The sequence below is a fragment of the Sorex fumeus genome, unplaced genomic scaffold (assembly GCF_029834395.1).
Source record: "Sorex fumeus unplaced genomic scaffold, SorFum_2.1 ptg000033l, whole genome shotgun sequence".
Lineage (NCBI taxonomy): Eukaryota > Metazoa > Chordata > Mammalia > Eulipotyphla > Soricidae > Sorex > Sorex fumeus.
This window is the reverse complement of record NW_026606090.1, coordinates 16,567,728-16,585,166: the sequence shown is the minus strand read 5'-3', so window position 1 is coordinate 16,585,166 and position 17,439 is coordinate 16,567,728. Positions and strand designations below refer to the sequence as shown.

General features: G+C 40.6%; 1 protein-coding gene across 6 annotated transcripts in view; it reads right to left on the bottom strand.

Annotated features, from left to right (window-relative positions):
• Positions 1–17,439, bottom strand: part of SLC20A2 (solute carrier family 20 member 2) — a 125,256-nt gene that overhangs the window by 30,606 nt on the left and 77,211 nt on the right. For all 6 annotated transcript variants that reach the window (XM_056116959.1, XM_056116964.1, XM_056116960.1 and 3 more), the window contains one exon: positions 13,395–13,511. In XM_056116959.1, the coding sequence (XP_055972934.1) occupies positions 13,395–13,511 (117 nt within the window). The remainder of the gene's footprint in view (positions 1–13,394; positions 13,512–17,439) is intronic.

Below are 17,439 nucleotides of genomic sequence, written 5' to 3'. Positions count from 1 at the left end.
GATGGCCCCTACTCAGCAAACTCAGTTCTAATGGCAGACTCTCAGGTATATATCACAATTTATTTACCTGCTCATCTGTTTCTGGGAGCTTGAGTCGTTTCCAGATGCTGCAATGAGCACAAGTATGCATTTATTTTTTCAAATTAACATCTTTGTGTTAGGATAGATGCTAAGGAGTGGAATCTCTAGTTTACAGGGAGTTCTGTTTTTAATTGAGACATCTCTATACTGTTTGCCACCAAGGCTGTACCAGGCGACAGTCCCATCAACAGTGAAAGGGTTCCTTTACCACAGCATCCCAATGTGCACAGTCTTTGGTGTATGGCATTCTCACTGGTATGAAGTGATATTGCACAGTCATTTTGACTTGCAATTCCCTAATAGCCAGTAATGATGAACACCTTTTCACAAGTCTGTTGTCCATCTGTACAAGTTCTTTAGATGTGTCTTTTCAGTACTCTTCCCATCTTTCTGATAGGTTATTCTTTTGTTTTTGTTTTGTTGGGTTTGCAAATGTTTTCCATATCTTGAATAGCATACCTTTATCACATATATGGTAATATTTTTTCCCCATTCTGGAGGGTGTTCTTTAATTTTAGCTGTAATTCTTTCAAAGTGCAGAAATGTTTTATTTTGATGCAGTCTCATTAATTTTTGCTGTCGTTTTGTCAATGGAGTCAAGTCATTAAGATACTTCTGAAATCAGTGTCATGGAGAGCTCTGCCTATGCTTTCCTTGATTATTTTAAGGATTTGGGTCCAATACCAAGATCTTTAATTCATTTTAAAAGAAGTTTTGGGTATGCAGTTTGTTAACTAGTTTTTCAATCACCATTTGTTGAAAAGACTTTTTCCTCTCTCAATGCATCTAGTTCCTTTGTTATAAGTTACCTGTCTTATACACAGTAGGTTTACTTCTGGTCTCTCAATTCTGTTCCATTGAGCAGAGAGTTTGATCTTACCACACTGCTTTGACTACTACAGCTTTATAGTATAATTTAAGGACAACAAATCAATGTTTCTCTTTATTACATTGCCTTGGCTAGTTGAATAGTTTTATTTATGTGCAGATTTTATGTGCAGATTTTAATATTAGTTGCTGTATGTCTCTGACAAATACCATTTAATGTTTTGTTAATGTTTAGTGGTCACTTTTAACAATGTTAATTCTTGCAGCCATAAACATGAAATATTTTTTCATTTCCTTATGTCCTTTTCTTTTTCTTAAAATAGTTTATTTCTATTTCTTTCAGTGCATCTTTTTAACCTTTTGTTACTTTGTTTCTTATGAAAGTTTTTTGGACATAAGTGTAAATGGGATTTAAAAATATTTTCTATTTTAGTTTGCTGTTTGCAAAAATATGTGTGTGTTGCTTTGATTTCATAGTCTGCCCCTTTACTGCATTTGTTTACTGTGAATCTAAATTTGTTTGTTGGTGGAGCTTTAGGGTTTCTTTTTATGTGTATGTCATGTAATCTGCAAACAATGAGAATTCAACTTATTTTCCAATTTGAATCCCTCTAGTTCCTTTTTCTTGCCTAACTACTACACCTAAAACTTTCAACTCAATAGCATGTTGAATAATATTGGTGAAGAGTGTATGTCCTTGCCTTGTATGTACAAGAGGAAAGGCCTTCAGTTTTCACCTCTGAAATGTGGGACTTTGTATATGGCCTTTACTATATTGAGGTAAGCTCTCTCTATCCCCACTCTGCTAAGTGTTTTTTTTTAATCATAAGTGGATGTGGAATATTATCAAGAACACTTTCTGATGTGGTTGGAGAGATAGTATAGCAGGAAGGGCTCATGCTTTGCCTGTGGATGACCCAGGTTCAATCCCTGGCACCCTACATGGTCCCTTGAGCCCAGCCAGATATAATCCCTGAGCTCAGAGCAAGGAGTAAATGCTGAGTACTGCTGCGTGTGGCCCTCAAACCCAAAACAAGACAAAAAAAGCCAGAACTTTTCTCTCTATTAGTTTAATTTTAAGTTTTTAGTATATGTGCTGCTGAAGCAAGCAAAATTAATTGTAAGTTAATTATTTTCCTTCCATTGACAAGATGTATTATATTAATTGATTTGTATGAATTGAACCATGCATGGATCCTTTGGTTGAATCCCACTTGATCATGGTGTATGTACTACTAGATATGGCTAAGGTTTCGTTAAGGATCTCTCTATGTTCATCAAGGATACTAATCTGTAGTTTTCTATTTTAGAAATGTTTTTGTCTACTTTTGGTATTGGGATAATATTAATCTCATAGAAATGGTTAGAAAAGAATTATATTCCTTAAATTTTCTGCAAGGGCTTGAGAAGGACTGGTAATAAATTCTAGTTGAAGATTTGAGAGAAGTTACTAGTAAACTCATTTGGATTCAAGCTTTCATATTGGAGTTCTTTGAGTGCTATTTCAATTTCCCTACCAGTCATTTCCCTTTTCAGTTTTTTAAATTTTCTCCTAATTAAGTCTTGGGAAGTAGTATGATTTTGAAAATTAATCTATTTCTTCTAGATTCTCCATCTTAGTGGTATAGTTATTCAAAGTAATAGTTTGTATAATTATTTTAGTTTTCTGCAATGCCAGGGAATTAACCCAGGATTTTTCACATGCAAGTCATGTGCTCTGTGCTGAATTATATCAATAGCTTCTCTCTCTCTCTCTCTCTCTCTCTCTCTCTCTCTCTCTCTCTCTCTCTCTCTCTCTCTTTAAGATTTGGAGTCACACCTGGCATTGCTCAGGACTTACTCCTGGGTCTGCAATCAAGAATAACACCTGCTAGTGCTTGAGGGACACTATGGGATGCTGGAGATTGAACCCAAGTTGGTGCACTTGCAAGGCAAACAAACACACTACTGCTATAGTACCCCTCCAGCCCATCCTTTGTATTGTTTTTGGGACACACCCCACAGTGCTCAGAGCATATTCCTGGGTGGTACAGTTTATTCCTCACTTACATTCAGGGATCACTCTTGGTGATCAGGGGAGACTAAATGCAGTGCCTGGGATCTAACTTGGGTTGGCCATGTGCAAAATACCCTACCTGCCGCTCTGGCCCCTCTTTTTTTTTTTTTTTTTTTTTTAAGTTTTCAGAGTTTACTTTCAAATAGAACTGAACACGAATTGCAAAGATTTGCTGGTGACATTGGATATTACACCAGGGAATTGCCTGATACTCAAGGGGCAGGAAGCAGTTTCCTGGCTACCACTGGCATAGATTTGATGGTAGGGGGTGTGGGTGGCCAAGCGCAGGGCCACAATGCTTGGGCTGCACCGACGGACATCTTGCATGGGGGCTCTTTTGTATTTTTGAGGTACGTTGTATCTAATTTATCAGTTTTATCTTTGTGAGTCTACCTAAGGGTTTATCAATTCTGATTATTCTTTTGAAAAACTAGTTCTTCTTTCCTTGATCTTCTCTACCGATTTCTTAAGTTCAGCATCATTTTCTCCAAATTTCTGTATCATTTATTTCCACTTTAATTTTAATTACTTCCTTCATTCCATATGTTGGGTTTTATCTGTTGTCCTTTTCCTAGTTTCTTCAGCTGCTTAAGATGGTAATTTATTTAAGCTTTGTTTGATTCTTGATATAATCTGTGTTGGTATGAACTTCTAGTACTGCTTTCTCTGTGTTACACAAACTCCGATAACTTTGGTTTTTGCTCTCCTTTTCATGACTGATTTTCTCCTTGATTTCCTCTTTGAAACAGTAGTTATTTAGTATGACTTTACTCTCCAAGCTTTTGGATTTTCCTAGGGTTTAAATCCTTTTTAGTGGTTAATATCTACCTGATTAGCATTGCGTTCTGAAAAGAAACTTGATGATTTCTATCGTCATGATTTTATGGACACTTGTTTTGTTTCCCAGTATGTTTTCTCTCCTAGAGAACGTTCTGTGTCAAATGGAGAAGACTGTGTAACTGGCTTTTGGGTGTAGAGGAGAGTCTTGTTGTTGTTTATTGGTACCAGCAACTCCAACTCCTTTGTAGAACTGCTGTTTCTGTTCTGATTTTCTGCTAGCCTGATTCAATGATGAGAATGGTATGCTAAACTATTTTAGTAGTATTATGTTGCCATTGATGAATCTCCTCATATCTGTTAATAGTTGCTTTAAGAACTTTGATGCTCTTCATTTGCTTCATATATATTGATAAGACTTAAGTACTCTTGATATAATTGTTCCTTGTATATAATGTTCACCTCTATCTCTTATTACCTTCTTTAGTTTGAACCTATTTGGTCTGATACAAGTATGACCATCCCAGCCCCTAAGATTACCATTTAACTAAGAACTCTGGGGAATATTTAAATTTTGTTTTTGTTCCTTACTTAAAATTTCCCTTCTTTTCTCTGTATGCATTTTGATACTGGTCTTTTACATAGTGATGAATTTCCATTTGCCTCCTCTTCCTTCTTCAAAGCATTTTTCTTTGAGGATCTCATGTAGTTTAATCTTATTTTCCCTTCTATATTTAAACCAGTTAAGTATTAAGTTCATTGTTGGAGTCTCCTTTATTATTTCTCCCCCCCCGCCCCATTTTATGTTTAGGTATCTTACAGTATATAAGTAGAATTTCCTTGCTTTCTATAGACAAACATTAATTTGCTGACTTAGAAGCCAAGAATGTTTTCGTTGTTGCTTTCTGAAAATATTTTTATCATTCCTTCAAATAAAAGTGATGATCTGGACAGCTAGAGGATTCTTTGTTAGAAGTTCTTTTTATTTAAGACGTTGGTTATATCATATGATTTCTTCCTGGTCTATAGAATTTATAGCACAGCGGGTAGGGCGTTCGCCTTACAAGCGGCCAACATGGCCGACCCGAGTTCGATTCCTCCGCCCCTCTCGGGGAGCCCGGCAAGCTACCGAGAGTATTGGATATGCCAGACACAGTAACAACAAAGTCTCCAATGGAGACGTTACTGGGCCCGCTCGAGCAAATCGACGATCAACGGGAGGGCCTTTACCTTTTACCTTTACCTATAGAATTTAATTTGGGAAATCTGATGTGAGTTGTGTGAATATTTGCTTTCCTCTTGCTGCCTTTCAGGATCTATCTCTTCATTTGTCCTTACCATTTTAATTACAATATGTCTTGGAATTCTTCTGTTTGGGTTTACTCTGGGACTTTTTAGGCTTCCAGGATCAGGGTATAAGTATCCCTTTTTTAATTGGGGAAATTCTGGTTATTATTTCTTTCACCAGAATTCTTCCTCTTTCTCTTCCTTATGGATCCCCTAAGATGTGAATTTCATTTCTGTGCCATAAATACACTGGTTTTCTTCACTTAAAAATTATTTTTCTCTTCTGTTTTGATGAATTCCGCTACCTTGTTCTCAAGGTCACGGATTCAATTTTCAGTTTCTTCCATTCAGCTGCTGAGTCTTGCTCTTTTTCATCTCAGTTACTGTACTTTTTAGTTCATTCAACTTCACACTTTTTCATTATTTCAGGCTTTCTCTGCACTTACTGATGGTCTCTTCCATCGATTTCTTCATTTTGTTGAACATTGAGGGGATTGTTACTTGGAAGTCTTTCTTGGGGAGCTTAGAAAGTTCTGATGTATTAAAAAAATTTTGTCTCCATCTAGAGATGAGTGAACCCCTTCAGTTCTTCATTCTGGCATTATGTGAGGATCAGGAGTGGTGATCTGAGTAAGCACAGTTGGCCTGAGTGATGATCAGGAGATCATGTGCACATGATCTAGTCCATATCCGTGGTCCTGTTACTGTGTGGGCTTGCTGTCCAGTGGGATTTGTGGTCACTTGCTATAATGGTAGGTTTAGTGGGCCTGGCTTCAGATCCAGAGTTGCTGGTGTCTGGCAGTGAATATGAAGTCAAAACCTGGCCATCCTGAGCAGAGACAAGGAGTCAGGGACATGTGCTTTGGGAGGCGTTAGGCTACAAAGGCTTCATGGTGCCCAAGCCTGGGAGGGCCTTGGTGGGAGCTGGGCCTCTATAGCCCCAGAGTCTGGCTGTCTCCCACCTCCCTGAGAGGTGGTCTGCATGTGGTGTGACTGGGCTTACTAGACAACTGGCGCCTTCCTCACTGTACTTGCCCTTTGGATTTGAATATTCATGCCTTTATAGCTAACAATGCAAGAAGTCCTGGTGTGCCTGCTAGGACTGGACTGGACAACAGTGGACTGGACAGGGCCAAGTCTGTTGACTCCATGAAGCAATTAGGATTTAGTGAGCTGACTGCATTTGGCCTGGGATGAGGGTGGGGGTTCACCACAGAAATGGCAGGGCCAAACACATCACCAGTGGCAATGAAAATGTCTGCCACTAGATCCAACTCAAGCTTCCAGCTCTCAGCCTCTCACTTCCCATTTCAGTGCATCCAACTTAAGCTTCCAGTTCTCTTTCACTCACTCCCCATTTCAGCACACGTGAAAACAGCCTTGTGTGAGAGAAGCATGGTGCCCATGAACCACTTTCCTGTGTGCCAGAGCTGCAGAGGCTTACAGTCACCAGTCACAATCTGTTCCTGCATCTTTGGGTTCCACACAGCCTAGCTTCTTGGTGCTCACATGCAATCTATTATTTTCTTAAACTAACCTCAGAATCACTGAAACGCTTATTATCTCTTTTGTATTTATAAATCCTGTATTTCATTTTCTTCTGTTTGATAAATTAGTTTCAGATTTCTTTGGATCACCAAGTCTCAGGAAACAAGTAAACCATTTCCTACAAGAGGGAGAGATACTGGGGGTTGGAGCAATAGTACAGTTGGTAGCACACTATCTTTGCATGCTTATCCTGGGTTTGATCCCCGGCACCCCATATGGTCCCTGAGCACCACTAGGAGTGATCCCTGAGTGTAGAGCCAGGAGCAGCCCATGAGCATTGATGGGTGCTGCCTCCCAAAACAATAAAATAAAATAAAGCTCACAGTATTCTTTTTGCTTTGTTTTTGTTTTTAGGCCACACCTGTTTCTGTTCAGGGCTTGCTCTTGGCTTTGCACTAAGCGGTTACTCCTGGCAGGGTTTGGGGACCATGTGTGGAGTGATGAATTGAACTTAGGGCCACACTCTGCAAGATGAGCTACCTACTGGACTATATTTTTGACCCAAAGTTCATAGCATTCTTTTCAATTGAGTATTTTGGTGGTGCTGCATAGTTAACGATTTTGTTGCCTGCAAATTTTTCTGAGGAATGTTCTAAGCTCTTACCTACAGAAATGAAATAAAAATATCAGTATATATTTTTGATTGATAAAAGCATATATAATCTCAATCATCTCTCTATACCTGCCTAGACAATAAGATACACAGACATATTTTTATAACCAGATTTCTGCTATATAGTATAGGAAGCAATATACACACCTCTGATTTCAAGTTGTTTATAGATAAGATGTGCGAAGACAGTATTTGTAAAAATAATAATTAGAACAAAAATTGTTAATACTGGGGCTAGAGAAATAGTACAGCAGGTAGGGCGCTTGCCTTGCATATGGCTGACTTGGGTTTGATTCTTAGGACCCCATATGGTCCCCTAAGCCCCACCAGGAGTGATACCTGGGCAAAGACCCAAGAGTAATCCCTGAGCAACACCAGGTGTAGACCCAGACCCCCAACTCCCCATATTGTTAATATTCAGACAAGACATGTATTATTTTATGTTTTAATAATGAGTAAACAGAAGCACAAGAGATTAAGCAATTTGCCTAAGGTTACATGTTGATAAAGGAGCAAGCTGTTTAATTCTATGATTCATGGCCTAAATCAATAGTCTGTATACTTTAAATAACAGAACAAAAACATATGTTGAAATTTTAAAACACATGGCACTGACAAAAACATCTCTTGAAAAGCCAGAATATGCAGTAGGATTAGTTTCTGCTATGATATTATGGTATAAGGCTGGAAAGCAAAATTTTCATGGTTCATCTTGACATTAGGATACAGCTACCAGGAAAAGCCTTGTAATATCAAAGCATTTAAGTATAGTTCACAACTGCGCGGGATTAAGTCAGACAAGCATCAGGTTTGAGGAAGGCTTGACAGAGATGTGTTCTCTGAAAGAAATGGTAGTATGGCCACGGCTGTTGTAAGCCCAAGACCCACTGAGAATCCCCTCCCACACAATTATGTGGGCTTAAAATTACTCATGGATAATCTGAATTTAAAATATATACATTTAAAATTAATTGACTAATGAGTATTTATTTTATTGCTTTGCTTTTTGTTTTGTTTTCTCAAGGGTTACTCCTCACTCCGCACTCAGGAATTACTCCTTGTGGTGCACAGGGGAACATATGGGATATTGGGGATCAAACCTGGGTCAGCTGCATGCAAGGTGAGTGTTTTACCAGCTGTACTACTGCTCCAGCCCCAATGTGGATTTTTCTAAAGTGAAATTTTTATGATAATTAAAAAATCTATATGACACGAATTTACAAAAATGTGTATACTTTAAATAGTTTTAAATTTTACATTAAGTAAACAGAATCTGTACTTGTATGATCTTTATTCTCACGTATGTCTAACTATGTATATATATATATATATATATATATATATGTATATATGTCTATAACTATGGCAACCAAAGCCTGAGTCACAATTATTTGACTCAGGCTTTGGTTGCCATAGTTCCTAACACCCCACAAAGGAAGGTCCCAAGGTGGAACTGGGATGGACCTGGGGCCAGCAGCAAAGCCACCTGGCATCAAAATGGGACAATTTAGAAAGCTAAAAGCATGGTCTTGATACAAACTGTTATGATTGAAGAGACAGGACCCCCATGGGCAAGGACAAACTGAACCAGCCTGAGGACTTAATCTGATGAGAGGCAGATTTATGGTAAAAGCCTGGCTTGCCCTCAGAGTCCAGAGAACTAAGTTTTAAGATCTGTATCTCTTACTGTGTTTATCCAAATAACTCACATATACTACTGTCCTTCCTGTCCTCTTGTATCTTTCAGAATTAAGATGATCTTGGAGTAGCACATTCTATTTTCCCAAATAAGAATTTGAGGCATAGAAGAAGAATATGCACTTGTTCATTGTTAAAATCATTCTACCAAATCTTTTACTCTTGGACCATGAATGTTATCTTTGTCAATAGATTTCATTAGTTCAATTATTCATTTACAATAGCCCATATTCTGTTGACTCAGTTTTCCTGAAAAAGCATATCTGAGGCAAACCTGACTGATAACTGCAGAGGGTCTCATGAGGTGACAGTGTGTGTTCCAGCAGCCTGTCTCAGCCTAGATGCCATACCCATAGATCCTGCCTGAAATGATTTTTCTGGCATCTGTCTTTATCTTTCTTTAAGATCATTGTATCAAAATGTACTCTTCAGGAGAAGTCAAGAAAGCATTGTTCCATATCTATGATGAGAGGCAGATCTCTCACTAAAGGAAAACTCTGCAGTTTGAAAGGCAGTATAGGTTGGCACTTAAAAAAGGAATTCCATGGCTTAGAGGCCAGCTGCACACTCCAGGGGTAAAGGCAGCTCAGATAGAGAAGGGAGCACCAAATAAAGGGTGCTGGGAAGATCTGCCCAGGATGGGAGAAGCCTGATGAAAGTAGTCTATGGACCGAACATGATTGCCACCCAATGTCTCTTCTGCAGACCACAGCACCCAAAGCGAGAGATAGAACAAAAGGAAGTGCCCTGCCACAGAGGCAGGGTGGGATGGGGGATGGAGGATGGGTGGGAGGGATACTTGGATTGGTGGGGGTGGATAATGGGCACTGGTGGTGGGATGGGTACTCGACCATTGCATAACTGAAACCCAAGCACAACAACTTGTAAGTCTACAACTGTACCTCATGGTGTTTCACTAATAAAACAACAAAAAAAAGAGGAATTTCAGCATTATCTGGCAGTGGCATACATTTTCAATGAACTGTGAGTTGAAGATATTTTCATCATGTTAGGATCTTTGTTCTTTCAGTGTAGTGTTTTTCTGACAAAGGGCATAGGTTAGCTCAAGAATTATGGCTACATACAGGAACATCGAAAATTCTAGTTGTATTTGAACCAAACATAGCATCATTCTTGCTGACTTATTTGAAGTAAAAAAAAATTAAAAATGAGATTAAAACTATTTTCTCTCAATCTAGTTTTTATGCTTGTTTTCTTTCTATGAAAAATATTTCTCATTGAGGTAATACTGCATCATAACATTAGATAGGTTTCATATAAACATCATTATAAATTAATGCCATAGATACTGGGATTCTGTGACAGGCTGTTTTCACTCGAGGCGCCCCAGAGTGGGGCGGGTGAGAGCCCTCCCCGCCCCAAGGAACCCAGCCCTGGCAGCCGACCTCTACTACCCAACTGCCGCCACGCTCCAGGCAGCTTTCTGGATACATCATAAGACACTTCCTACCTACTTTCCATAATTACGACACCATATTTGATGGGTTTCAGAGATTAGGCAACAAATCATAGAGGGAAATATATATTTATACCTCTCGGAGAGCCCGGCAAGCTACTGAAAGTATCTTGCCTGCATGGGCAGAGCCTGGAAAGCTCCCCATGGCATATTCTATATGCCAAAACCAACCAGTAACAATAACAGGTCTCATTCCCCTGGCTCTGAAAAAGCCTCCAATCATTGGGAAAGATGAGTCAGGAGAGGCTGCTAAGATCTCAGGGCTGGGAGGAATGGATGTTACAGGAGCCTGCTAGAGTGAATCGATGAACAATGGGATGACAGTGACAGTGATGTCTATAATGATAGCACAATCAGAACACAGCAGGGCCCCTGCACCTCTCAGTGCTCCTTTCAGCGCTGCCCTCTGTCCCTGTAGTCTTGCCTCCTAACATGCCATAAATGCAACCACAAGATGAGTCATTTTGACTATGGTTTCTTTTATTTAGCACACCTGTAAATAAACACTGATTCGTTTTATTTTGTTTTTCCTTCTCCCTGTGCTTTGGCTGCTTCTACTGTGTTTGAGGGTCACACACCTGGTTGTGGTGCACAATGGGACTTGTGCTCAGTAATGGCTGGTGGTGCTAGGGATCAAACTCATGGACTCAGGCCTTCGAACCGGTACTCTGTCACGTCATGCTGCCAATGTTCCTTTGTTTGCAAATATATGTCCAGTTGTTCTGGCACCATTTGTTGTAAGGAATATTCTTTCTCCACAAACTGTCATAGTGTCTGATGAAAATCAACTTATCATATTTGTATGGACTTATTTTTGAACTCCATTCTGTTCTATTAATTATTTACCTAGTAGTCAATCTCTTCACAATCTACAATATTATAAAGGTTTATAGGAAGTATTAAACTCCAGCAATAGAAGTACCCCAGTTTTATTCCTTTTCAAATTTTTCTGGCTACCCTAATTCCTATGAATTTCCACAGAAATTTAGAAGCAGCTTAACTAAGTCTACAAACTTTTCTGCTGAGATCTTAATTTAGTTTGTTAAAGCTATAGTTTAACTCAAGATCTGACAGCTTAGTTTTATTGAGTATTCTAATTTATGAGCATGGTATGTTTCCTCATTTTTATCTTCTTTAAAATAAGGCTTTTGAATATCACCTATATATGTATAAAACATGGTAGGGTAGAGTTGGAGGTCACTGTCACTGTCACTGTCCTCCCATTGCTCATCGATTTGCTTGAGCGGACCCAGAAACTTCTCCATTGTGAGACTTGTTGTTACTGTGTTTGGCACATTGAATACATCATGGGGAGCTTGCAAGGCTTTGCCCTACGGGTGAGATACTCTCGGTAGCTTTCTGGGCTTTCCAAGAGGGGCAGAGGAATTGAACCTGGGTCAGCCAGGTCAGCTGCATGAAAGGCAAATGCCCTACCACTGTGATATCGCTCCAGTCCAGAGATGGAGGTCAGAAGTAAATATTTCTAAAATTAAAAAAGTAAATTATTTTTCTTTGGAAAGTTCTCTAATGGCTCATGGCCTCAAGATTTGAAATTCAACTATGTTACTAGTAATCAGAAAATAGGCCCAGTAACTTTTTCAGTCATATTCACTTTCTTCAATTTATGCACAACAAAAAATACATTTACTTTGAAATTTTTGTTTATTTACTTATTTTTGGGGATACATCTGGAAGTACTCAGGGTCTACTCTTAGCTCTGTGCTTGGGGATCATTCCTGGCTACGCTCAGGGGACCAGGCCTTGCTGGGCATTGATCTTGGGCCTCCTGCATGCAAAACATGCCTTTGGTCCTTTAAGTTATCTCTCAAGCACCAAAGCTGATACATTTTAAATGTGCATGTAGATGACACATGACAAAAGGTATACCAGTTAGCCACTCCCCAACCAATCACAACAGAATATGCTTCCACATTCGTCCATATACTCATTAGCCACTATCCAGGCACAACAGCATACACTTCTATGTGCCCTGTGTATCCTTCAGCCACTTCCTAGTTACAACAGAATACACTCCCACATCCTCAAGAAACAACCTCTCAAGCCTCTTGCTGCTCTCCCTTGTCTGGGCAAGCACTGATCTCTCCCACTCTAGAGACTGCCTGTAACCATATAGCATGCATCCTTTTGTCAGTCGTCAGCATGTTGATGACTGTACTATGCTTATGCATCCATACATAGTTTAATTTCCTTTTTGCTAGGTAATTTTCCATTGTGTGAATATACCACAATTTAATTATTCACTCATCTGTTAATGAGCAGCTGACCATAGTTTTGAGCTACCAAGAATAAATAATTAATAAATATCACGGTCACGGTCACGGTCCTCCCGTTGATCATCGATTTGCTCGAGCGGGCCCAGTAATGTCTCCATTGGAGACTTTGTTGTTACTGTGTTTGGCATATCGAATACTCTCGGTAGCTTGCTGTGCTCTCCGAGAGGGGCGGAGGAATCGAACTTGGGTCGGCCATGGTGGCCGCGTGCAAGGCAACTGCCTTACCCGCTGTGCTATCGCTATTCACGAACATATTTCCACTTTCCTTGGATTCTACCTCAGAGTGGAATTACTCTGCCATACAGTAAATGTACACTTACCTTCATTGTGAAACTACCATACCAATTTCCAAAGTGGTTGTATCATGTTACATTTTACCATGGATATGTGAAATTTTCAATTACTCCCCTTTTTAAAAGTCAACATTTGAAGTCGCAACTTCTTTTACTTTTAACCACTCTTTCAGGTGTGAAGTGCTATCTGCATTTCCCCAAAGACAAATGTTTTTCCGGTGGAACTGCGTAATTAACTTCTAGTTATCTCACTGTTCCACACATCACAACTTATCAAGAAAAAGTTGAATCAGAAAAGTGGTGATAAACTAAGAGACAAGAACTAGGTTCATATCTCAGTTTGTACCTGCATTTATTGCCATCCCATTAGCAGTAAGGATAATTCAGAGTCTCAAAAACCACAAGTACATTAGTGAATCAGAAGGAAAAATACCATCCTTACCTGTTATTTTCCTTCGCATCCATGGACATACAAAGAGCCACACAAAAATGGCAAACAGTAGTGCCACTCCAAAGGAGATGAGAGCTATAGCCCACACGGGAAGCACCAGGCCCAGCACTGAGAACAAAGATGGCAGCAGTGTTAGCCTCAGTCTACTTAGAGTCACATACTTCCTGTTCTCCAAAATCTAAAACACATCAATGGGATTTTATATTTAATAAAACTGTTAAGCCCCCAAATGTGCTATTCATACTGGGAGACATATACTGTACCTTGTGAATATGTGGTGAAACGATGAGGAAGGTAATTATTACACTTTTACCAGTTTGGCATAAATAACATACAAAATTGGAAAGACAAGCATTTACGTATAATTCCCATATCTAAACTCTTGAGAGCTCCACGGCTGGGAAAGCAGTTCTCTACCCTGTACGGAGCAGTCAGTTCCTTTCCTCAGGGAATGAAAGGCTGGTCCTAGCCCAGCTAAACACTGCCTTTTTTGGTTTATCAATAGTCTGCATCCTTGTGTTCAATGGACATAACACTGACCACATACATATACCATTTGTAAAAAAAGCTGAGAAATTAAAATTTTTTTAAAGGATATTGATCTTCAAGTTGAATCCTTTTTGGAAGAGTCAACTCATGGAATTATGACCCAGAAACCTTTTCATTAATATCTTCTATGCACATAAAGTAATGATCACATTAGTCAACAAGGGTTTGATGCAACCTGATGTTTTCATACCAGAGTACAGTGTCCAGAATGCATGATTCTGAGTTTTGTGTATCTTTAGCAAAAATGACACATTTCACACTCATTCGCATGTGTACAACTTAAATACAGTCTTACATGGGTACACAAGATATATGTACAAGAATTTTTATCATAGTATTCTATGTAATAGTAAGAATTTGCATAATAATATATATGCTTTGTTTTGGAAATGATCTAATTTATGTTTAAAATAGATGGGAGCCAGAGAGACAGTACAGTGGATAAGGCACTTGCTTTGCATGTCGGTGACCCAGGTTTGCTCCCTTGCACTCCATATGTTCCCATAAGTCCTGCCAGTTATGATTCTGTACAGCATCAGGAGTAAGCCCGGAGTACTGCCAGTGTGGTCCCAAAACAAAAATAAAGAAAGAAGAGAATAGGGGCCAGAAAGAGAACACAACAGGGTGCTTGCCTGATCTGGACTTGATCCCCTGCACCTCATGTGGTCTCCTGAGCTGGGAGTGATCCCTGAGCAAGCCAGGAGGCAGCCCTGAGCACAGTTGAATGTGCTCCTGTGCCCAATAAAAATAAAAAGAGAAAATAATTCCATACTTAAGGGCATATCTTTTTTTGGGGGGGGAAGGGGTCGGGACACTGTCAAATGGTGTTGCTGGGTAGCCAGGGACTCCTCTCAGTGATTCTTGGCCCATTGGGCCTATAGTTCTGTGGTCAGGTCCCAGGCTGCAGAGCTGCTCAGCGGGGCCATGAGGCCAAGGGACCATGTGGTGCTGAGGCTCAAACTGTGGTCAGCCACATGAGAGGCATACCTTAACTCTTGTACCTACATCTCTCTGGCCCCTAGCTTCATATATTTTTCATTTTTTTGGTCACACTTGGTGATGCTCAGGGGTTACTCTTGACGCTGCACTCAGGACTTACTCCTGGCAGTGCTCAGGGTACATATGGGATGCAGGGAGTCGAACCCGGGTCCCTATCCGCTGTACCTTGTTGCCCCAGCCCCAAGATTCATATATTATGCACAAAATTTAGAATGTTCTGCAAAGACACAATGGCTACTGCTGTGGAAAGATGAGAAATTGGAGGGGGCTTTCACTTCTTATTACATACACGATTATACCTACCTTATTACTACATTTGGTGCTACTCCCAATATTACTGTTTCATACTTAAATGTGCTGTGCACAGAGCCCACCACAGACAGATGTTCCACATTATTATTATTCTAATGTATGTTCCCTCTACTTTTATTTTTAAAAATATATAATAAGCATGTCACTTTCATAAGTAATTAAGAGTTTAAAAATTGTTAAAGAAGTGAACTTTTAAAACTGTATTCTTTTGGGATCAGAGTAATAGTACAGTGGGTAGGGTGCTGCCTCCTGCACCTTTCCTGCACCCCAGATGACCCCCCATGTCTGCCAGGAGTCAGCCTTGAGCATAGCTGGGTGTGGACCAAAACAAAACAATACCTCCCCCCCAAAAAAAACCCCAGAACAACTCACAAATCCCCAAACCCTACCTTTATTCTTGGTCTTTAAATACATATTTCATTTAAGATCACTTAGGGGCTAGAATGTTCTCTCTACTGGTTCCAATACTCCCGATCACATGAGAAAGCTGTGAACTTGGGCAGGCAGGGCTGGGCTGGGGTGGGTGAGGGGAGCTGGCAGGTATACAGGCAGCCAGACTGCTGCTTTCTCTCTGGCACTGCAAGCTTGGAGCTGCTTGTAACATGGCCCAGGCTGACCTTGGTGGGCAGTGGCCATGGGCCCTGGCTCCCTGATATTAGATCTGTGTCAGCCCCTAATAATGTGTGATAAAAAACCATTCCAAAGCAGTTTCTTGCCAAATGGACTGGTAACTGTTACTTATCAACATCAAACTGAGCAACTAACATGGGCACCAATCGCTGCTAGTGCCTGGAAGCATTTGGGATTTGAAGAGGTTTCCTCTGTGGTTCCTGGGGCAGCTGATGAAACTGCTGACGGGGCTATTTCTGGCTTCACTGTGTTAACCTGATCTAAGAGAGGTTTCTGGACCCTGCTAGTAGACAAATAATTTGGGAGGCATGCGCGCGCGCACGTGTGTGTGTGTGTGTGTGTGTGTGTGTGTGTGTGTGTAAATGAGAGAACACTTTTGCTCTCACATCCTATTTTCTTTCATTCATGCTGGACAAAGCACACAAGAAAGGCAGAGTAAGGCAGCTTTATGGGTGCCAAATCCACACTCCCCAAGTGGGATTCCAGAGGGCATTAGGACCTTATTAGAAAGGGAAGAATAAGGTTGGTCACAAAACTTCGGGTCCTTTACTCAGACAATGAGCCACTGTATCACATTCCCTTTAAAACTTTACCACCACAAAGGTCTTTGCAATTGCTGTGCCTGAGAACTTGAAGTTACAGTCTGAACTCCTTGTTAGTAAAACTCACAGGAAAAGGGGTGGGAGAAAGATTAAGAACTCAAGGAGGGGGCCAGAGCAATAGTGCAGTGGATAGGGCCTTGCACACGACCGACTGGAGTTCAATCCCTCGCATATCATATGGTCCCCCAAGCACTACCAGGAGTAATTCCTGAGTGTAGAGCCAGGAGTAATCCCTGAGCATTGCTGGGAGTAACCCCCAAAAACAAAACAAACAACTTCCCCCCCCCCAAAAATAAACTCAAGGACGAAAAAATAAAATCAAAGATAGCAGAGAAATAAGCCTCACCCACAAGTGAACTCCCGGAAAACCCAGGTATGCAAGACTTTGTGACTGAGAATTCTGGGTTCAACGGGACCAGAAACAGAGATCCTCTGTCCATATCCACCTGTCTCCTGCAACACAGCAGTCACACTCATAAGCCACCCCTGGTTGGTACCAGATAATCTCCTCATTGGCCACCATCCAGATTGCATGTCTTTCTCTCCCAGAAGGGGGCATAACACGACATTCACCATAACCATGCTGCCAGACCCCACACCAGGCTGTTTCACTCGGATCACCCCAGAGAGGGGCGGGTGAGACCCCTCCCCACCCCAAGGGACTCAGACCTGGCAGCCAAAATCCTCCAGAGCTCAACCACTGCCATGCTCATGGCTGCTCTCCACATGCTCAGGCTGAGCCTCACCCACGAGTGAACCTTTCCCTGGACCACGTGATCGTGACACTTCATACCATACACCCTATTCATACTCCAAGAGTACCATACCACTTTTGATGGGACTCAAAGTAGGAGGCAACCAACCTTAGAGGGAAATATTATATCATTTTGGTTCTGTTTTGGGGCAGGGGTTAGGGTTCAGGATGGAAACACCTGAAATATGGT